At 47.5% G+C, this 22,997-nt stretch overlaps 1 protein-coding gene and 1 long non-coding RNA gene across 2 annotated transcripts; one reads left to right on the top strand and one right to left on the bottom strand.

The window, feature by feature from the left end:
* LOC308591977 (aldo-keto reductase 1B-like) lies at positions 1-21,568 on the top strand. The gene is made up of 10 exons (XM_081203199.1): positions 1-82; positions 10,431-10,598; positions 11,354-11,470; positions 13,305-13,382; positions 14,082-14,198; positions 14,858-14,964; positions 16,607-16,694; positions 18,968-19,051; positions 19,836-19,924; positions 20,992-21,568. Exons 1-10 carry the CDS (start codon positions 11-13, stop codon positions 21,032-21,034), a joined length of 963 nt encoding a protein of 320 aa, XP_081059325.1. The 5' UTR covers positions 1-10; the 3' UTR covers positions 21,035-21,568.
* Positions 10,612-16,600, bottom strand: LOC308592073. The gene is made up of 4 exons (XR_014010347.1): positions 16,464-16,600; positions 14,986-15,900; positions 11,024-11,087; positions 10,612-10,692 (listed from the first exon to the last, which is right to left on the bottom strand). It is a non-coding gene; the product is annotated as an uncharacterized lncRNA (long non-coding RNA).
* Positions 21,569-22,997: the final 1,429 nt, after the last annotated feature.

Below are 22,997 nucleotides of genomic sequence, written 5' to 3'. Positions count from 1 at the left end.
AAGAGTCCCAATGGCTTCCACTACGTTCCTGACTCTGCCTTCTGGCAAGAAGATGCCACAGTTGGGGCTGGGCACCTGGCTGGTAAGCAAAAAGGATGCTTTGCTCATCTAAATTTTTGTTCCTCTCTCGCTGTCAGGAAACTGGGTGGGGAGCTGAGATCCAGACCTCCTCAAATCTTTCTCCCAATTTAGGGGTGGCTATGGGATTCACTTGTGAGAAATGCGCTTTTCCTCAGTCAGTGGCAGTTTGTTTTATTTATTTATAAAGTTCATTTACATTCCACTATCCAGAAAAGGTATCGGAGCCATTTACAACAATTGAATGTTAAACCACACAATCAAAACCACATTTTAAAAAGTTTAAATCAGAAATCGGTGAACGGTTTTGGAAATATGGATTCTTAATTGCCTTGCATAGGCCTGGCGGGAAAGTAAAGTTTTCAGCAGGCACTTAAAAGTTGGCACAGAAGGCACCTGCTGAATCTCTTGTGGCAGAGAGTTCCACAGCGCCAGGCCAATGAGACTAAAGGCTCAGCTCCTTGCTGTTGTCAAGTGCACCTCACCAACTTGAAGAATGGCCAGTGATGTTCCTGCATATGATCTCAGTGATTGAGCTGGGATTTGAGGGTTCAGGAGGTTCCTGAGGTACTCTGGACCTAAGTTGTTAGGGGCTTTGTAGATTAATATAAGGACCCTGAACTTGGCTTGGCAGTAGATGGGGAGCCAGTGCAAATGCTTTGGGGGGGGGATTAGGAATGGAAAGAGGGCTCTTGTAGGAGAATAGGATGCTGGACTAGGTCTGGTCCAGCAGCCACCATCTTCTTACTTATTATTATTTTATTTACTGTATTTATATCCCCCCTCCCTTTTTCTCTGCGGAGCTCAAGGTGGCAGAGCATAGTTCCCCCTCTCCTCATTTAACCCCCATGGCATCCCTGCAAGGTAGGTTAGGCTGAGAGGCAGTCACTGCCCCCCAAGGTCACCCAGCGAGCTTCATGACTGAGTGGGGATTCGAACCCAGGTCTCTCGCAGGTTCTAGTCCAACACTCTAACCATGACACCACACTGACTCTCAAGTTCTTACCTGTAGCTGTGATCTTTTATGGGTAGTGAAGGGATGAACGAGCTGCGAGGGAAACTGTTTTCTGTTAATAATTTTAATATTTCTTGTAAACTACTTGGAAGCTTTACTATAATCAAGTGGTATATAATTTTTTTAAAACGATTTTTATAATCTTGCAGACTAGAAGTTAGCCATCCCTGTTCTGAACTTTGGAGGGAGGAGAGAGACTTCTGAGTTTAGCAAATAAGTTGACTAAGAGAAAGTCAGGATGGTTTATTGTAGGAAGACAGAGCTTTTACTCCTTGCTAAACTCTACTACAAGATTTAGTAGAGGCTACTAGCTTAGATAGCTTTTTTGGGGGGAACACCTTTCCCCAAATTCATGAAGGATCGGTGGAGCTTCCATGTTCAAGGACAGTCTACCTTTGAATACTTGCTGGGAGGAAAGGAAAAAGGAGGTTTGCTGCCTTCATGCATATTTATAGGGCAGGGTGGGGGGCACGGGAGATGAGCTTATGGAACCAAGGGGCCAGTGCTCCAAAAAAGTTTGGGAACCAATGATCTGAAGTTTAATCCCATCCACCCCCAGTCTCCAAAGTGGGTGTCAGTGCCAGCTGGGAATCCTATCTCTAATGCCCAAAGCATGATTTTGCTAGTGAGCACAGCTTAGCAGTTCCCATGCTATTTTGAGCTTTTGATAGCAGATGACAAAGAACTTTCTTAGTGGTCCTTTAACCTAAAGAACAAAATCCTTTGTGGTTTTTAATGATAACAGTCCAGGGGGGGGGGGGCATTGCAAAGCAAAACAAATCCGCTTTGGGAGGTGGCTTACGAGGAGACCCGTTTTCAACTCTGGGGTGTAGGAGCCCCATTCCTCAATCGGATGCCCTCTGCCTGTTTGCGGGACTAAAACACCCCTCCATTGCTAGCCATCCTGGCCCTTCCAGATGGGTCTGTTGGAAGATGGGGCTGCAATTGTAACCACCGTTATAATTATCCATATCCTTTCCCCCAGGCTGGGACTCAAAGTGACTTGCCCAAATTAAAATGACACAGATAAAAGACAAAAAGCTTAAAAGTTATAGAAGACGATCGTTGAAAACTAACCAAGCTCTAAAACAAACTATTAAAATGTAAAATAAAATAAAATAAAATAAATAAAATCCTTCCAGTAGCACCTTACACACCAACTTTTGTGCATGCACACGAAAGCTCATAACAATAACAAACTTAGTTCGTCTCTAAGGTGCTACTGGAAGGATTTTGTTTGTTTGTTTGTTTGTTTCAACTACGGCAGACCAACACGGCTACCTACCTGTTATTAAAATGCAGATGTTAAAAACAGTACAGCACATCTGGGCCATAGCTGTCAACTTTCAGATTTGAAAATAAGTGATCAGCAGCCTCTCCTGTCCTGGGGACAGTCTACAGGATATCTAACAATCCAGGATAGCAATGGGAAGCAGTGGGAAACGGCGCTGGAATAAGAGAATTTCCCGCAAAAAAAGGGAAGGTTGACAGCAGTGGCATAGCGTGGGTTGTCAGCACCCGGGGCAAGGCAAGTAATTTGCGCCCCCTAACCCGTGGGGGCAGAGAGCTGCGAGTGCCCCCCCAGATGTTGCGCCCGGTGCAGCCGGCCCCCCTTGCACACCCCACGCTACGCCACTGGTTGACAGCTATGATCTGGGTGGGGGGTGCCCAGTTGGAAAAACTGCTCTGGAGGGGGAAACAGACCCCTCCCAGGCCTGCTGCATTCGGGGCAAGTTGGCAACTTTCTCCAGCCCCCTCTTGCCCTGCAGCAGCTCAGAAGAGCCAGACCTTTGCAGGTAGGAGGAGTCCGTTGGCTGGACGGAGAGAGGAAATAAGAAACATTTCGCTCTGGAAATCTTATCCCATCCTGGGCAGCCAGGAAGCGCCTTGGGGCAAGGCAGGGGAAGGCGAGGAGAGGAACCAGCGGCTGGCTACCTTCCTTGTCCGACAGAAAGGCCCCTACTTCGCCCCAGGCGACCAAGCCCCGGCTGAGCTTGGGAACATCCACCCTCCCTGTCTCCCATCCTTTGGGGGAAGGAACAGCCAAGCACAGCACTGCAGAGCAGGCACATCAACACCCCGGTCAGCTGGCCGTGACCCCAGCAAATATTACCGTGGTTCATATAATTGTAAAGTTGGAAAGAATCCCAAGGGTCAACTTAGGCAAGCCGCTCAGAATGCAGTTAGATAGCACTTATATTGTGACCAAGGCTGTTCCACGACTCTAACAATCCTGTGGGTTATAGGCCAATACTATTGTCCCCATAACTTTTCTTTACGCTTTAAATCCCCCAGCAGGCATGTCCAAAGTCGGTTTCGGGGGCCTGATCCGGCCCGCCAGTCGGTTTAAACTGGCCCCTGTAAAATCCTACAAAAAACTCAACAACTTCAATCCTAAAAAAAAAAGGTCAACAAGTTTGGTTGGCCCTCATGGCTCTTCACTTCATCAAATCTGGCCCTCTTGGAAAAAGGTTTGGACACCACTGCGGGAACAAAAGGCAGGTTCTCTAGAAGGGGGGGGCAGGCATCCCACCTCCAATACTGAAGATAGCACATGCCCACTCTGGCTGGCAGACGCTGGTCCTCTTATTTGCCATGAAATTGCTCACTGAAGTTGATTTGGCCCAACCTAAGGTGCTTTGTGGCACAAGGCGGGCATCTCTTTCAGGCCCAGGCTGCTGGTTTTTATAGTGGAGGGTGTCTGATATACAGTGGTACCTCTGGTTACGTACCTAATTTGTTCCAGAGGTCCGTTCTTAACCTGAAACCGTTCTTAACCTGAAGCACCACTTTAGCTAATGGGGCCTCCCACTGCCGCTGTGCTGCCATCACGCGATTTCTGTTCTCATCCTGAAGCAAAGTTCTTAACCCAAGGTACTATTTCTGGGTTAGCGGAGTCTGTAACCTGAAGCGTCTGTAACCCGAGGTACCACTGTACACCATAAAAATAATTTCAGGGCAGGCTTTATATAAACTATATAAAGTCAGCAAGAACAACCTTATGAAATCTATAGGACACAACATAAAATAAAGACCACCATTCCTCCCTTGGTCATCCTGTGATAAATAGGCCATTCTTAATTCAAGAAGAAACTCTGGTGAAAGAGGGATGTTTTAGTCTGGGTTCTTCAGTAAATGGGCTCCTTGCCCCCCCCCCCCAGATCAGCATAATTCACGCCAGCCACTCCTCTCCCCTCCTGGCCAGAATACCAATTTCCTTTGTTTACACAAACACAAAATTTCTTCCAGTCGGCGTAAACCTGGCTCCGGGCAGGACTTCTTTCAGGACAAAAAAACAAACCCACTCACGTTCTGACTTTGAGAACAGCATAACGCAAAGCAGACGTCTTGCCTGCTTGGCAAACTGAGGTCAGGCTCGCTGGGACATCCGAAAAAGAGAGAAAGAGGGTCTTCTTAACAAAGACATCAAAGAATGGCAGCAGCTTTGGGGCAGTTTTTGGTGGGCAGGCTTAGGGTAACAGGGACTGGGCGTGATGTGAGGTGAACTACGGTGGGCTACAGTCAACTTAAATGAAATAAATATGTAAAATGATTATGGTGGGGGGAGAGAGAGGGACTATTTTCAGGCAGAGGGTCAGATTACTTGAATGGAATAGGGATGGACAGGGTCAGATCCAAAAGTGGTTGGGGCCACATTCACACAGCCATACACATTCCCAGTACACAAACAATGGGTAGAGTTAGTGAATGGTTTCTTGGGTTTGGGTGATACTCAGAGAACAGTGGTTTAGTCAATGCTTTTAACTTTAAGCTACTGCAAAGTTACAGAGCTGGTAAATTCTAATCTGTTTAAGCATCTTATTTAAAAAAAAAATGCAGGAGAAGGAATGAATTATACAAAATTTACAATGGAGAGGAAAAAGCCAGATGTACAGAGTTTGCAAACAGGTGTTCCAAAAGGCAATAATCAATATCTATTTCACAGTAAATCTATACACATTTGTGGCATTAATTTGTTTTTTAGAAGTACAGTGGTGCCCCGCAAGACGAATGCCTCGCAAGACGGAAAACTCGCTAGACGAAAGAGTTTTCCGTTTTGGAGGTGCTTCGCAAAACGAATTTCCTATGGGCTTGTTTCGCAAGACGACAATGTCTTGCGAGCTCCTGCAGGTTTTTTCCCCTTCCCCCCCTTTTTCTAAGCCGCTAATCCGTTTATCAGCTGATCCGATCAGCAGATAACCCGCTAAAAGCCGCTAATAGCGCTAATCCTTCAATGGGCTTGCTTTGCAAGACAAAAAAACCGCTAGACGAAGAGAATCACAGAACGGATTCTTTTCGTCTTGCGAGGCACCACTGTATGTTCTAAAGTGGTTTCTTATGTACATTAAGGATACATATTTAGAATCCGATTGTGGTTATATTGGTGGGTCTTTTTCTTATGTTTGTACATCTAATTAAATAGTAGCAATATATTATAGGGTGTTTTTTAAAAAACCTTTTACAAATATTTTTACCCATGATGCTCAAACTATCAGTGAGTCTCTTGTATGCTCTCTGCATAATCAAGTGAATGTTCTTAATGCCAGGTGGAAGGTGGCAAAGGGCCTCTTGCAAAATCATATTTTACATTCTAGTCAATGAGTATTAATACAATAGGCGTGGGAAATGCAAAACAGGTGTATGTTTAGGTATGTCTAACCTGGAGAAGGAAAGACTGAGAGGTGCTATGATGGTCATCTCCAAATATCTAAAAGGCTGCCAGAGGGAAGATGGAGCAAACTTGGTTTCTGCTGCTCCAGAGGGGAGGACCCAAACCGATGGCTTCAAATTACAAGAATGGAGATTCTGACTAAACCAGGGGTCTGCAACCCGCGGCTCCGGAGCCACATGTGGCTCTTTTACACCTTTGCCGCGGCTCCGGGGCGGATACTAGCGAGGGGAGGAGGCGCATTGTGCGCCCCGACACTCCCCACTGTGGCAGGCGCTGTACTGGCTGTGACGTCGCATGGGGGCAGTGCGTGCGTTAGTCACCTTCCCGCCCGCTGTCAGATCGGGCATTAAGGTAAGAAACAATATATGCAGTGTTATATTTGTTTTAAATGTTGCAATGGTTTTGCGGCTCCCAGTTTTTTTTTCTTCGGAAAAGGGTCCAAGTGGCTCTTTTTGTCTTAAAGGTTGCAGACCCCTGGACTAAACTTTAGGAAGGTGGTGGACTTCCATTGGAGGTTTTCAAGTAGAGACTGGATGGCCCTCCGTCAGGGATTTTAAAGCTGTGTATTCCTTCATTGCAATGGGTTGGACTAGATGTCCATTGGGTTCCCTTCCAACGCTACAATTCTATGATTTAAATACACACGTTGGAGTTGAGTATCATTTAAATTGGTGGGACTGACTTCTGAGCAACATGCATAGGATCAGGTTGCCCAAATTTTCCAAAGTGCTAGTTCTTACAGAAAGGCAGATAAGTCCTTTCTTTTTAAACCCCGTGGAAGTTCTAATCTACAGGGCTCTTGAACTCATTTTACAAACACTGGAAATTCCCAAATGGTCCATTTGGACTTTTGAAGAACTTACTGTATTATGGGCAGCAAAACTTTTTTCTTTGCAGCCACGGGGCCTGCCTTAATGTTATGCATTTTGCAGAAAATTGTGTATTTGTTCTCGTCCTCCCACACAAAGGGCTTCCACTGGCTCCGTTCCACAATTCAGAATTAAGATGCCATTCGCTTGACTGACACAGATTTCGAGTTGTATTTCCTGAGGCCAAGCCCAAAATTAAGCCCAGATGGGAGGCTTGGAAGCTTCAGTTCCCTCCTCCACCGTCCCCTGCTGCGTAAACAATTTAATCTAGCTGAGATGCAGAGAGGGGGAAACTTCTTCACGCAGCAGAGAGTTAAAGTATGGCACTGGCTCCCACAGGAGGCCGTGATGGCCACCATCTTGGATGGCTTTAAAAGAGGACTGGACAAAGCCATGATGGAAAGGGCTCTCAACGGCTGCTAGCCAGGATAGCTCTGCTCTGCCTTCATGGTCAGAGGCAGCAATGCTTTTGAAGACTAGTTGCTGGAAAGCACAGGAGAGGAGAGGCCTCCTCGTGTGCTCCATTCCTGCTTGCTGGTTTCCCGCCGGGCCGGCATCTGGTTGGCCACTGTGAGAACAGGGTGTTGGACTTGATGGGCCCGATCCAGCAGGCTCTTCTGATGTTCTTATATGTGTGCAGCAGGTGAAGCCAGCTGCAGTCATACAAGGCTGGATTCTGCAAACAGGGAAACCTTGTTCTGCTTCCAGTGGCTTCCTCATGAGAGGACTCCAACTGCCCGCCCACTGCAGAACAGGAAACGGTTGGTTGCGCCATCTCAACAGAAAGGGAGCCATATCTGTCAGAGTGCCCATTAAGTGGGACACAATCCTTAGCCAGGCTTCCTCAAACTTGGCCCTCCAGATGCTCTTGGCCTACAACTCCCATGATCCCTAGCTAGCAGGACCAGTGGTCAGGAATGATGGGAATTGTAGTCTCAAAATATCTGGAGGGCCGAGTTTGAGGAAGCCTGATAAGCAATGCACTATGTGATTCCTTGAAGTATCCCAGAGGTACAAACACTTATGACACATGGTGTGGCTTCTGGTAAGAATAGGACAAGATTCTCTCTCTCTCTCTCTCTCTCTCTCTCTCTCTCTCTCTCTCTCTCTCTCTCTCATTGCTTATTTCACATCATCATCATCTTCTTTTGTTCATCTGATAAATATAAATTTATCAAGCATTTTCAGGGCAGCTCACAAAATTTAAAAAGGATGACATTAAGATTGTTAAATCAAATTAATCAACCCATTCAGTTGCAGTCTCCCTCACAGGGTTGTGGGGTGGGACAAGTCTAATGCACAGCACTTTGTAAATGATGTACAGTCCTTGCTTGCAACTTGCTTGCATTTGACTTGCACAATTGCGGCTTCACAAACTTGGCAGGTCAGAGAGAGTAAAATCTCTTTCCACTGTAGGCTTTCCTGCCTCAGTGAGAGCTTTTCATCTCTCAGGCTTGCTTCCCAGAGCCTGGGAAGCAAGGCGAAGAGCTTAAAACCTTGCCGCTTTGTGCCGGGGTGGGTGGGACAAGGCCTGTTTGGTGCACTGGCTACACAAAAGTAGGGTTGGTCACACAGGGGTGGTTCTGGGGTTGTTCTAGCTACACTCAATTTCAGCTTTACACACAATCTCAGAACCTAACCCCTGCACAAGTCATGAGTTGACTGTCTCTCTCTAGGGTAGAGAACCCTCGCAGTCAGGGCTGGGAAGGAGGAGGTATCTGCCATGGCTAGTTCTTGCAAGCTGCTTCCTCAGCTGTGCCTCCGGGGTGAAGGCCCCTTTCTTGCTCAAACCATTTGGCTTAAGTCTGCACCCCAAATTCCTGGCGCAGGTTCCCCATTATTTCAATTTCCACCCAGACTAATGTTCGGACAAAAGTTGAAACGCAGATGATGGCCAGCCTCCCAGACTGGCTGTTTACAGGAGGCGGCCTCTGCCGTGTCACGCAAGGCCCCTGGCCACGTTGCCAGGCCCGAGGCTGCCTCGAACGGGCATCATCTGTGCCTCCAACACACAGCCAGCCTGCCCAACCTCTCGCTCAATGCTCCCTTGTTCTGCAAAGCTGGCAGCCGTCTCCGTTGGGCGTTATCATGCCAAGATCACAGCCACAGGCAGAGAGAGGCATGTGACGACTGTTCTGCCAGCTTAATCCCATCCACGCCCTGCAAGCTAAGTGGAGCGTGGAGCCAGCTGTGAAACTTCTTGAGAGAAAGCCACCTGAGGGCACATCTGCACAAGCGACCTACACCGGCCTAACCCTTCCTCTCCCCCGGGGAGCAGGGAGTTCTGAGAGGGAGGCATGGAAGGACTGTCCTCTGCCTCTGCGAGAGAATCTTTGGCAGAAGACAGCTCTCTTAGATCACATCCAGATGACCTGTTTCTTGAGCTTTCGTCCTCATTTGTTTGCACAAAGTCTTTGAGGAGGATATAGAATCATTGGCTTTCATTTGAACTCTTGCCTCTTTCTTTCTTGCGAGGCAGGACAACTGAGCCTGGCTGATAAGACCAGAAAAGGTGCAAAGCAAGGGAGCCTGGCTATGGCGGGGGTTGTGGGTGTTTCTTGAGAGCACCTTCCTGTGCCTCGCCTTGCCAGAGAGCTGGGGTTGCCTGAGGGACTCGGCCACAAGGCAAATAAAGCCTTTCTTCTCTGTTCAAATAGGCAGAGCTCAAATTCTCATCCAGCCCTTGTTGGCGTGAAATGGAAAAGGGCCGGTTCAAGATAATGGATTGTGCTATCAAGTTATTGCTTAACAAGGAAAATAAATAGTACCCAGCCCTTGTGTACACCCCTCTCAACAGGCGGACAGGTGTTTTGGTGTCCAGTTAATTCATCCAGGTCTGACTCTTGCTTCTTCTGGTTCTCTTTCCCCCACAGACCATGGGTGGTTCCCCTAAATGTGGCCACAAAAAGGCTGTTTACCTGCAGTGTTTCCCCCCTCTCCAGTTTAGATGTGCATTTACGCTGCTCAGGGTGTCGGATCTTGCCCACAGAGCACCTGTGTACTTAAGTCATTAACAGGATTCTTTAGCTGAGATCTGTGCATTGCAAGGGGTTGAATTGGAGAACCCTGCAAGTGTGGTTCTAGGCCAACAAGTGACTGCTTTGTGTCTCCCTTTCTACAACTCACCGAGGGAAAGGCTTAAGTTTGTTTCATAATTTCCTGGAAGATCAACCAGATTATTTCAGAATTAACGGTTGCTGGCCAGTGCGCACGTGTTTGTAACCTGGCACAGGGCTCCCCAAGCTGTGGTCCAGGCAGCACCAGCTGCCCATGAGCTTCATTCAGGTGGTCATAGGGACTCTGTGGATTTGTGATTGGAGACAGCAGGCAGCCCATCCATCACACTAAATATTCATGTTGATTTTTAATTCTTGAAGTCTCCTTGTCTCAGACCACTTGAAACTTGGTGGACCATTCAGTGCTTTTTCTGTCTTTTTCAGCAACTGTGCTATGCTGTGCTAGATTAGTCATAGCATCATGGAATCCTAAAATTGGGTGGGACACTCAGGGACCATCGAGTCCAACCCCCTGCGATGCAGAAACCACAACTAAGGAATCTGACAGATGGCCATCCAGCCACTGTGTAGAAACCTCCAGTGAAAGAGAGTCTGATGCCAAATGATTTCCAATCAATTTCCCCCCTGCTTTTATTTATTATATATTGCACTTAAACCCTGACTTCCTCTCTCGCTTCCAGGCATCACTTCTGCTTTCCATGTGTGTTTGTGAAAGGTGGGTCTTGAGGGCATGATATCTGCATTTCCAAGGGTCAAACGAAGTCTTCTCTTCCTGTCAGTCTCCTCCAGGTATTGTCCAGGGGGCCATTGAAGTGGCGATAAAAAACGGCTACCGGCATATTGACTGCGCCTACTTCTACGACAACGAGGGGGCCATCGGGGAAGCTTTCGAGAAAGTCTTGAAGGAAGGGCTAGTGAAGAGAGAGGACCTTTTTGTTGTCAGTAAGGTGAGCTGCTGCTGCTGCTGCTGCTGCTGCTGCTGCTGCTGCTGCCAAGAAGCTATGAATGCAAGTCCCTGGGGGAGGCTGGGTCTGAAATAAGCTTTGAAAGCAAAATCCAAAAGTCTGAAGTTTCTAGTTCGGAGCTTCAAATTCAAATTTCAGAGACTGGATTTCCAAATTTGCATCTTGGTTATATAAAATAATAATAATAATAATAATAATAATAATAATAATAATAATAATAATAATAATAATAATTTATTATTTATACCCTACCCATCTGGCTGGGTTTCCCCAGCCACTCTGGGCGGCTACCAACAAAATATTAAAATACAATAGTCCGTCAAACATTAAGCGCTTCCCTAAAGAGGGCTGCCTTCAGATGGTTCTGTTTCCCATCATTTGGTAGATACAAAGGCAAGGAAGTTTACCTTGTTTATCGCTCCTCATTTGTCTCGTGTTTTTCCAGAGAAGATCCCACCATCGTATTTAAGCCTTTGGGGGTAAAAGCCTTTTTTAAAAAAAAAATTACAGCAATATGTAAATAAAATTTCCAATTATTTTGAATTCATGCAAACTTTTAGACATGCGCAAGTTCTGTTTGGGGAGATGGACTGTTTCCTGTGATGCTCTGAGGAAGAAGAACAGCAAGGAGGGCTGCTGTCCTAGAGGGGCCTCTGGCCTGATCCAGACACAATGCACCTCTGATGTTCTAAATTGCATGTCTCCTCAGCCTCACTTGAATGCTCTTCCTTTGGCAGCTGTGGAATAGCTACCACGCTCCTGAAGATGTGAAGCCAGCTCTCCTGGAAACCCTGAAGCTGCTGCGCCTAGATTACCTGGATCTGTACCTGATGCACTCTCCCATGGGCATTAAGGTGAAATGGAAGTCCGCCTGGCTAGCCTGAGCAGCTCATTCTCCCAGCTGTTTCCCCAGAAAGGTCTCTCTGGAAATGCCCTGCTCTATCTAATCTGGAAGCCCCCACCCAATAGTCCTTGACTGAGCCAAGTTGGCGGGGGGGGGGGGAGGGGGACACACTTTGCGGCTACACAGGAGTCAGGGAAATGCACTCTGCATCTGCTCAGGGGCATTTATGTCTATTTGCGTTTCGTACGTTTCAGTAGCACCAAGTCTGGCAATGCAGAAGAAAGGCTGCCTTTGGTCTGCTGGCAGGTTCAGTGTGGGAAGTTTGGATATTCACAGGTGGGGCTCACCTGAAGCAATGAAGCAATAGGCAGGCAGATCTGCCCCATGGAGAGGGATCCATGGGGCGGCTGCTCTGCACAAGCCTTGCAGAAATGAACAGGACCCGTGCAAGAGGCCGGCAGTCGTGTCCCGTTCATTTCAGTATGGCTCTTGCACGAGCAGAGCTTTCCAAACTGTGTGTCGCGACACGTTCGTGTTTCGGCTGAAGTGTGTAAATATGTCACGTGAGTGCTCCCCGTGCTGCTCCTGAGGCTGGAAATGGGTTTTAACCTCTGGTTTGCTTGTAAAACTGAATTGCCGTGTTGCTGAAAGATGCAAAACTGAATGATGCCTCTCTAAAAAGTGTCACACCAACATGGAAAGCTCTGTGCTAGAGGAATAAGCTGTGTCTCAGGTTCATCAGGAGGGACGCAGGCGCCACCTGGTGGCAGCAAGATGATCCAGCTGCATCCCATCCTGGTGGCGGTGGCCTGTTTGTGTACCGCATTTTGCATGACTAAGTACATCCATTCTATTTGATTATTGATCTATTAAATTTATATACCACCCTTCATCCAAAGATCTCAGGGCAGTTCAAAAAATAAAAACACAAAATACATAATAAAGACAAGAACAAGGAAAACCCATAACGCCCCCCCCAAACACATTTAAAAGCACATGGAATGTCCTTTTCAATAACTAGCGGGGGGTGCGGGGAGCGATGGCAGGGCGAAGCATAGGAGCATGGGGGGGGGTGCCCTGGGAAGGCAGGTGAACAGGCAAGCAGACCGACAGAGGAGGAGGGGGGAGGTAGAGCAGAGCAGCCCGCCCCCCCATGGCTGTGGAGGAAGTTACTGACGGGGTGCAAAAGTTCAAAAGAAAAATAAATAAAGAATAATAAAAAAGCCGTGCACTCTCCCCCTCACACAGAACATCTCCCAAAGTTCATCTGGGCAGATTGAGGAGCGGATTTTAGCAGGTGCCCAGTTGCTAGGGCACCTTCCACACGAGCTTGAGAAAGATACCCACTGCTGACCAATCCTCTGTCCTGCTCTCTGCCATGCTCAGCGCTCATGGGGCACCGCCACTGCCACTTGGGTAGATTGCCGAGCCGTTGCCCCTTCGTCCCAGCCCATCAGCAGGTGGTGCCAAGGAGCTCCACCCCACCCCACTCTGCTCTCCCCCTTTTCCAGCTGGTGCTGCTGGTCTCAGGGGTGCTGCAGAGGTGAGGGGGGGCTGCTGGGGCAAAGGTTTCAAGGGGTTCCATCTGTGCACATTGAAGATGTGTGGTAGAGTCTTTCATTGACTTTATTCAGTACTGCACTAGTGGACTCGGGGAGTGTTCATGGGTCAGGGGGCACAATACTTGCCTTGCCCTGGGCCCTGGCAACCCACACTATGCCACTGGGATCGTTACGTCTCTTTGCCAAGGGCGCAAGGGAGCTTAGGTACACCTGCTGGGGGGGCATGCCTTGATGGCTAGCACAGTCTCTGCCCCCCTCATGCTCTCATTCTCCTTCGTGTAGAATGTCAAGGGTGATACCTTGCCCCAGAAGGATGGGAAGGTTCTGCAGACTGATGTCGATTACGTGGACACATGGAAGGTAAGCGACAACCACTGTGCCTCTTGCCACAAGTTGCCTGCTGGATCAGAGTCCTGCTGATAGAGACACCGCCAAGGAAAGGGGCTCCTGACTTGGGAGTAAGCCCCACTGAATTCAGTGGGCCTTACTTCCAGGTAGTCATGGCTAGCCTTACATTGTCATGTTCCTGTCCTAGGGACTAGTTCGCACACAGAATCATAGTAAGCAACAAACACAGGCGGCTTTTTAGAAAGTCCACCTTGGATCCCTGGTGGTGGGAGAGAACAATGCTGCGAGGGCAGCTCACCTTTCTAAAGTCTCTCTCCCCCTTGTCTTTGGAGGGTTGTGACTTCTGACCAGTAAGATGCTGAGTTCGTTGGTCAGGTCCTGCACCTCGCCCACAGGCCTCCTAAGCACCATTTTTGCAGACTAGCAGGAGATAAGTGACAGACTAGCCTAGAGAAATGGGGGCAGGTTGGGGCCCTTCTTCACAGCCCACACCACCTCAAAACACACAGGTCTACCACTTCACACCTTTGTCTACCAGCCTTCATGTGTAGAGAAAACACAACCGGATTGTCTTCCTTCCCATGTCCCTGTTGCCTCTAGAGTGACCTTTGTCGACCTGGTGCCCGGCAGATGTTTTGGACTACGACTCCCATCACCCTTAGCCAGGAACCAGCTGCTCTTAAACTTTTGGACTTGTCCCTTTTCTTGCAGGCTATGGAGAAGCTGGTGGATGAAGGCCTGGTGAAGTCTATTGGGGTGGCCAACTTCAACCAGTGCCAGTTGGAGCGGCTGCTCTCCGTCGCAAGGATTAAGCCAGATGTTCTCCAGGTATTCTTCTTCTTCTTCCATTTGGAAGTGTCAGAATTGCATCCAATAGGAGGGAGGCCATGTTAGACGGCCTTGGCCATGGGTTCAAATTCCCACTTGCTTGAGGATGCACCTGGTGGCCTTAGATGCTCATGTTATGATCTCAAAACATTTGCTCCCTGACTTTATTGATATGTGCCACCCCAATCTCCAAGCAGTGAGACTCCAGGGGTTCCACGTGCCTAGCCTGGGTTTGGTTTCCTTGTGGTGTTTTTAGGATGTAGGGTGTAATTTGCACATATATACAACCTGAGCATAAGATGGAGGGGCTCACAGCATCAGCACCCCAACAGATCTTGCTTCTCCATTAGTCACAGCTCTGGATTCAGCACAGAGCAAGCTGGTCTCTGTTTCTCTATCTTCTAGCCTCCTTCCAGCTCAGCTCTGTCTCTCACACTCTGGCTACTGTTCTCTTACCTAGCAGCTAGTGAGCAGGTGGAGGAAAGGCCCACCATCACTTGTAGTTCTTGCAACCTAGCCCATTCTTTTGGGATGCTAATGAGGACACTTAAGTGCCAGCTAAGGTCTTTGTCTTACAAAAAAGCTTGCCTGATAGGTCCAGCAACCTCTTCTGTTAGTTTGCCTACCCATGCTCTAGGCTCTCTCTCTTTCCTCCACAGGTGGAGCGGCACGTATACCAGATCCAGCGCGCGCTGATTGCTTTCACCAAGTCCAAAAAGATGGCCCTCACAGGATACAGCCCCTTGACATCCCCCAAGCGTCCCTTGTAAGACATTGTCTTTTGTACCTTAAGGGCCCCCTGTTCTGCTCTGCACAACGTACGCATCTTCAGTAGTTCCTCTGGCAGGCAATACCGGGTTGGGGGTGGGATGGCTAGCCTGCGAAGAAGGGCCTCTGCAGGTGGCTTGTGGACTTGGCCTGCATCCTGATTCCCCTGCACAGCCTAGGGCAGAAAATAGAATATATCCCGTCTCTATTGAGCATTCACTCTGTTTTCTTTGGGTTGGGTATTTATATGACAATAAGCATCCTGCCTCCATCCCAGTCCCTCTTTCCGCGTGTCATTTGGTCACTCCACACTTTCCCATCCTCATCACATTCCAAACCTCCCCCAGCAAACAACCCCCCCTTTTAAAGTGGATTGGTTGTGCTAGGGCAACAGAACCTTTCAACTCATTTTAATGGTGCAGGCACACCCCTACAGTTTGGGGGTGTGCTTGAATCCCTCCTGAAAAATAGCGAGAGTCTGGAGGCACCCGAGTTGTGTAAGGACACGGTTCTCCAGTGGGGCTTCATTCCTAGAATAAAGGACCAGGTGGAGTGGAGACGTCTTTAAGACATCCTCGCTTGCACTGAGCTGTTGGGAGTGAAGGACGTGTCCCCCAACGTGGTCAGCTCTTGCATGTAAAAGGTACAAAACCAGAATCACTGGAGCAGTCAACTCATCAAAGGTGTTGTGACTTGATTTACTGAGTTAAAAAGATGATTAATCAGTTGATTAGATTCAAATGTGTGTTCATATTACTCTTCTTGAGACACCGAGGAAAGGGAAGATGATTTGTAATTTGATAAACAAAATCAACCATCTGTTAGACCTCTAATAACCTCATTTTCTCTTTAATTTATTGCTACAAACATTCAGCACAAGCAAAGTAGATTGAAAACCAGACCTATCAATTAAGATATTTCCCCTCTCTCAACCCTCCCCCCTCCAGATTACCGTATTTTTTGCACCATAACACTCACTTTTTTCCTCCTAAAAAGTAAGGGGAAATGTCTGTGCGTGTTATGGAGGGAATGCCTATGGGTGGCATGCCTACGGATTTTCCTCCTCTAAAAACTACGTGCGTGTTATGGTCGGGTGCGTGTTATAGAGTGAAAAATACGGTAATTAGCTGAAGCTTTGGTTGCTTGAGGGACGCGGGTGGCGCTGTGGATAAAAGCCTCAGCGCCTAGGGCTTGCCGATCGAAAGGTCGGCGGTTCGAATCCCCGTGGCGGGGTGCGCTCCCGCTGCTCGGTCCCAGCGCCTGCCAACCTAGCAGTTCGAAAGCACCCCCGGGTGCAAGTAGATAAATAGGTACCGCTTACCAGCGGGAAGGTAAACGGCGTTCCGTGTGCTGCGCTGGCTCGCCAGATGCAGCTTTGTCACGCTGGCCACGTGACCCGGAAGTGTCTCCGGACAGCGCTGGCCCCCGGCCTATAGATGTGAGATGGGCGCACAAACCCCAGAGTCTGTCAAGACTGGCCCGTTCGGGCAGGGGTACCTTTACCTTTACCTTTGGTTGCTTAATCCACATGCTGATAGCCCCGGGCTCCTTTGGAAGGGAGGCATAGACACTTAAAAAACTAATTGATTAAAAATGCAAAAGAAAAAGAGCCTTGGTTTGAAAGGCTGATTCCCCTCTAGCCCTCCAGGTCCTCTGGATCCTAAGAATGGCATGGAGGACCCTGTGGTGAAGGAGATTGCCAAGAAGCATGGGAAATCCCCAGCTCAGGTAAAGTGTTCCAGGTGTGCAGGTGTGTGTGGAGGTGTGTGCAAATGGTACCTGTTCAAACAGAAAAGTCTCCTTTTTTGCAAGTTGACTGCTTGTGTCAGGAGTTACGACCCAAGATCAGAGGTGGGTGGGGAATACAGAGAGCAAGGCAATGGTACCAGCTTCGAAAGTGTTGTATTAATTTTGCTTGTCAAATAATTCCCAATCATGCAACACAGCCACTCAAGCGCTGCAAAGATTGTTTCTCTAACTAGCCAGCCAGCCTAGTATCACAGAGGGATGGCTGGAGGAGGGCATTGGAGGGCAGCTTGTTGGGGTGCCCAGAGCCCTTCCCTCAAAATGTCTGTGTCTCTAAAGTACTTACCATTTTCCTGCCGTTAGTTGTTCAGTCGAAGTCTCTTTGTTGACGAAGGCCAAAGTTGCATGGCAGGCAAGCTGACATTGCATGATCAGGATGCTGTTGCCCTTTGTGGAAGACCACTGCCCTGACTAGGCAATTTCAACCAGTCCTTGCCTTGACAAGCTGTAACTTCCAAGGAAAGGAGATCGCCTCTTGGTTTCCCAAGTCAAAGCCCTGCTTATCTGAGATGGTTCAAATTGCTGAAAGCTATTGTCGGCTGAGTTAACATCCAGTCAGACAGTTTCTCCTTTGTTCAGCATGTGACTGATTATATTTAAAAGAGTCGTATGATAGAGATAATGGAAGCAAAAGTGTCCTGAATGCATGAGTCCACAAGGTTTATTGAACAAAATAGCTGTTTTTTTATCATGGTTCTTATTGCATGTGCAGTTTTTCTTGAGCTACTTCTAGGGCTTCATGTGAGTTAGAAACAACAATAAAAAAATCCAGTAAAACATTTTTAAAAACATAACAAAACACCGTAATGTTTTAGAATGTCTCTTCCTGAATGGCTTCAGGACGTTGGTCAGGATCTGACTTTGTTGGATCTCCAGAAGGCCCCTTCCTAAACCACCTCTCTTTGTGCCTTTGCTCTCTGAAGTCAGTGCAGGGGCAAAGAACGACCTTTGTTGTTGGTCTAAGGATTGGGGAGGGACCATAGACTCAGAGATATAGCTGCAAATAAAACATTTTAAGTGTGCTTTAAGTGAAATATACAGCGTGACACTGGATGGCGATGACGAGCCTTGGGGAAAATTCAATGTATTTTTAAAAGCACTTTTAAAAAAAAGCATTTTCAGACCATTTTTTGTATGTGTGTAGATTTCACACATGAAGAAGCTCCCATGTTCAGTCCCTGACACTTCAGTTAAAAGATCGGATAGCAAAACTGGGAAAGACCTCTGTGGGCAAAGCAGATGGTATTTGGCTACATCATCTCACCTGATCCTGTATATAAAACAGCTCCGAATCTTCACAAGGATGCACCAGGGCACAGAAGCTGTAGCACTAAGATAGGAAGGGGATGGTAGATTCTTACATGGAAGCTTAATTGACTGGCACTGCAGAACTGCTACTTGCAGTTTCTCGGGGACATGAGTAAGAATCACTCCCAGGTGACCAGGTGGGGGAAGCTTTTTCTACAACTGACAAAGGAAGAGCAGCAAAGCTGCCTTTCACAGAGTCAGACCACTGCTCCATCTAGCTCGGTACAGTGGTACCTCAGGTTACAGAAGCTTCAGGTTACAGACTCCGCCAACCCAGAAATAGTACCTCAGGTTAACTACTTTGCATCAGAATGAGAACAGAAATCGTGCGATGGCAGCGGGAGGCCCTATTAGCTAAAGTGGTACCTCAGGTTAAGAACAGACCTCCAGAACAAATTAAGTTCTTAACCTGAGGTACCACTGTACTGGCAACACTGGCCAGCAGTATCCAGGCAGAGGTATCTCTCAGCCGCACCCAGAGAGGCCAGGGATTGTACCTGCAGAGACAGCGACTGCTTCTATTCATGCATCACTAACAATATCCACGGATGTATGCTGGCAGGCTATATTATTATTACCGATAATATTTATTTCTAACCACCTCCCTTTTCTGTTTAAAAACACACACATGAAGTGCTTACAGCGAAGGCACAGTAAAAATATTTGCAAGGCCTTTGTGGTGGCTGCAGTGTTGACAGTGGAGGGGGCACTGGCCGCCCCCTGGGTGAGGGCAGCTGGTTCAAGGTAAACTGGGTTGGTGGTCCTGGCTCTTGAAAGAGGCAGGTGTCCAAGTTTGTGATGATGAATGTTGCCAGTTCCCGGACACAGCAAGTACATGGAGAGTCCAAATGATGACCGGTCTCTCCTTATCGCCAATGTCTCCACAGATTCTGATCCGCTTCAACATTCAGAGTGGCATTGCCACTATTCCAAAAAGCCAGACACCTGCTCACATCATCGAGAATTCAGAGGTAAAGTAGACGTCAAGCTCTTTCTGCTAACACCTTTATATGCTGCAAGATGCTGCAGACTGGAGGCTTAAAGGGCCGAAGTTTAGGATGCTACTTGAAGTATGAATAGTGTTGCTGTTAAGGGGCGAGTAAGCCCATAGATATCAAAGCTCTTCTTTTGAAAAAGTGTACTTGATTATTTAAATATTTGTTCCTTTGGACTATTAAGCACTGAGATTTTAAATTCGCATGAAAATAAATATAAAAATGCAGCATTAAGCTAGATCTTGAAATGCCCATGATGATATTCAACTCTCTTGTATTCCGAGCAGACAAACTGGAAATTAATGGGCAGGTCCATTAATTTCAGTGGAAATTACTTAGCTGGTTATCACCCAAAAAGACCAGTATCACAGTTATTGTTTAACTTAAAATGGCCAATTATTTTTTATTACAAAAGGGAGGGAGGGGTTCACCTTTGTAACCTCAGCCAAATGCAAGGCCAAATACTGAGTTTTCAATGAGTTTTGGAGCATGGGTAGTGAAAGTCTCTTATAACCCCACATAATTTGCCTCCCTCTGACACTGGTGTCAAAAGGTAGTTGGGGTGCATGAGAAATATGTTTTTTTTAAAATCCATTAATATCTTTGCTACCAACTTGAAAGTAAGGGGGTTTAAAGCTTCTGTCTTGGGTATCAGGCCTCAGACCCTTTGGGATTTTCTCCTTTTCAAAGACTGCACCTACTTGCACAGCGCCAAGCCAAGTAACTCCAAGCAAAAGTCATTGCTTCTCTTCTTTTATAGGTTTTTGATTTCCGACTGGCGGATGAAGAAATGAAAAAGCTGGAATCGCTGCACTGTGGGGCACGGGCTGTGGCCTGGGACATCTTAGGGTGAGTCTGTGCGCTGAAAACATTGGACACTTTAGGGTGTGCAACACATAATTATTTTATTGCCTTATATCTCACCTTTTTCTTAAAGATGCTCAAAAGTATCTTTAATCCCCATTTAATCCCCACAACAACCCTGTGAGGTGCGTTAATTTGAGAGGCAGTGACTGGCACGTGGTCACTTATGGCCGAGTGGGGATTTGACCCATCGTCTCCCAGGTCCTAGTCCAACGCTCTAACCACTACACCACACTGGCTTCCAAGCACAACGTGGAGAGCAAAGGTGCTGTCTAGGTGGATGAAACACCCACATTGGCCTGCTTGACCTGTAAATAGGAGAAATGCGGCTTTCCTGAGCTCTCTCCAGCTCAGTTTACTTCTGTAGAACAATTGTCAGGAGGTTGCTGACAGTCAGATTGGCCAATGAAGATGGGCCACAGCTCCTTAGCGATAAACCCACCCACTGCATTCATCAGATTTGCCAAAGCTAGCAACTCAAGTCTTCAGTGGCCTCATGTGATGCCAAGGGCAACGCAGCTGGTAAAGACTAAGCAGAGGCTTGACCTCTGAACTCACATATGGGTGGGCAACTTTTTGGGTGAGCGTTCTGCAACTCAAAACCACAGGAGGCAGCACTAACTTTGTTGGGTGCTTTTCATAAATTTTGTACCTCGCTTGATTGTTAAAAAAACACACCCCAAACCTCAAAGTGGCTTACAAAAGAGAGAAAACAAAAAAATTATCAGTAACAACAACAACTCCTTAAAACATTCATAAGATAAAACCAGCAATAAACCAAAAACAGATTAGACAAGGCTAACCAGACATGTAGAATGTGGCTGTGCGTTTTAAACAAAAATGTTTCTATCAGGCACCAAAAAGAGCACAGCCAAATTGCCTGCCTGATAGCAATGGGCAGGGAGTTCCAGAGGGTAGATGCTGCCACACTTAACTCTAGCATCTTCATGCAGACACGAGGCTTTGTAAGCATTGTTTAAATGTGGAAACAGCCGTATGTGGTTGGAACGACCAGCGTTCGGTGATTTAAGGAGTGTTGCTTTTCCTTGCAGGATGGGGACGCACAAGCACTACCCTTTTACCAAGAATGAGTGATTCTGCAAGCAACAGCGCTCACCCCTCCCAGGCTTCAAGGCATGGAAATAATGGAGATGGCTTCTGCATTTTGCATCTAACCAAAGCGAGTTGATTCTGCTCTCCCAAGGCTGACTGCTCCTTGTCCTCCCTGTGTCTCATGGGGCATAAGTGAAATGAGGACGAGTGGTTTGTCTGCAGTGAGGTCTGATGCTTCTGCTTCCGCTGGACTTGACCCTGCCCCACTGGCAGAGGAAGGGGGTGCAACAGGTGTGGCCTGCCCTAGGTGTCGTCCCTGGGGGGGTGACATCACCGTGCCACCCCCCTGGGAGTCTAGCCCCACCCCAAGTAAACAGCTAGCCCCGCCTCTGCCCTGCCCCACAAGTTGGAGTTTAAATGCTTGGCTTTATATGCACGCTCAGCTTTCTGCATTGCACCTGCAGTTTGAAAAGTTCTGTATGCTTGGGGTGAGGGAGAATGTTAAGTGTGTTCCATTTTCCCCACTCTGAAAGTTCACTGAATGGAAAAAAAAAAAAATTTCCCATAGTACGATTACACGAGTCTCGTGACTTATTTGCAACTTCACTTTATTTCCGATTTGTAATTTGTTAAGTTGTGGGTGAACATATCAGACGACACAGCGATTCTTCACGAGGGGTAGTCTCGTAATCTGGGGAACCGGGTTCGCGTCTCCGCTCCTCCACATGCAGCTGCTGGGTGACCTTGGGCCAGTCACACTTCTCTGAAGTCTCTCAGCCCCACTCACCTCACAGAGTGTTTGTTGTGGGGGAGGAAGGGAAAGGAGAATGTTAGCCGCTTTGAGACTCCTGAAGGGGAGTGAAAGGCGGGATATCAAATCCAAACTCTTCTTCTTCTTCTTCTTCAAACAGTTTTTGTTTATTCAGAGGCCAGAACAGAACTGAACTGAAGGGTTTAGTCAGCCTGCTTATATAGAGCTCCAGTACCACGTAACTGTAACAATTTTCTAAAACTATCCGATCACTGAACATCACTTTCGATCCCTTATTTGCATAACTACAGTATCCCCCTGCTGGCCCAGGGTGAGAACTTCAGTACATAACATAATTAATACTGAATTATTTGACTTTTCATGTCAAAGTGCAAGTAGATAAATAGGTACCGCTCCAGCGGGAAGGTAAATGGTGTTTCTGTGCAGTGTTCTGGTTTGCCAGAAGCGGCTTAGTCATGCTGGCCACATGACCCGGAAGCTGAACGCCCCCTTGGCTAGTAAAGCGAGATGAGTGCCGCAACCCCAGAGTCGGTCACAACTGGACCTAATGGTCAGGGGTCCCTTTACCTTTATTTGTAGAGTTTAGAGATTTAACTTGAAGCTAAAGCAGGTATGATTGCTGTGGACTGAGTCTCGGACCCTATACAGAACTTGTAGCCAACGCCTCAGTCTAAAAGGCATTATCAGCATTCGGAAGGACTGGCTTCCATATAGCGGAAGCTGCAGCCACAAGCATAAACGTCAAGGCATAGGAGCAGAACTGTTGCCTCGGTATTCCACACATCCAGCAGGGCTTTGACCATTTATGCAGCCAAGGACCAATGCTGAGCTGGGAAAAGGGGCTGTGGTCATATGTTCATTTAAATAGTGTAAATGGCAGGGTTGGAGGTGCCTGTTCAATAGCAAGTTTGAAACCATGCTCTTTTCTGTACTGCGCTGGGACAAGCAATCCTTTGTGAGGAAGTAATGAAGAAGAATTGCAGCCTTTGCTTCTCCCCGTCCTTTTATCAAAGGCAGCCTGGGATGTTGAACGTACCTCCAACTGCAGCCTTTGTGGTTCCTGCTTAGGGCAACACTGCCTCCTAGTGTTACTAAGCAGTACTTGACTTTGCTTACAGTGGACCCCAGTCCAAACAGCAGGGGACGGATGGCCTGTTACAAACCAAGGTCTGCTGCTGCCAGAAATAGTAGCCCCTGGGCCAAGTTCAGTGTTCGAAACTCCCATTGTTCTAG

Source organism: Podarcis bocagei, assembly GCF_964188305.1.
Source record: "Podarcis bocagei genome assembly, chromosome: 7".
NCBI lineage: Eukaryota > Metazoa > Chordata > Lepidosauria > Squamata > Lacertidae > Podarcis > Podarcis bocagei.
The sequence above is the reverse complement of the archived record's forward strand: the minus strand, read 5'-3'. Positions and strand labels throughout refer to the sequence as shown.

Bases quoted from the DNA above. Each gene is read 5' to 3' on its own strand.
- LOC308591977 (XM_081203199.1), top strand. From the start codon at position 11: ATGGCTTCCACTACGTTCCTGACTCTGCCTTCTGGCAAGAAGATGCCA. The intron at 11,471-13,304 runs GTGAAATGGAAG...TCCTTCGTGTAG, and splicing joins ACTCTCCCATGGGCATTAAG to AATGTCAAGGGTGATACCTT. The intron at 19,052-19,835 runs GTAAAGTAGACG...CTTCTTTTATAG, and splicing joins ACATCATCGAGAATTCAGAG to GTTTTTGATTTCCGACTGGC.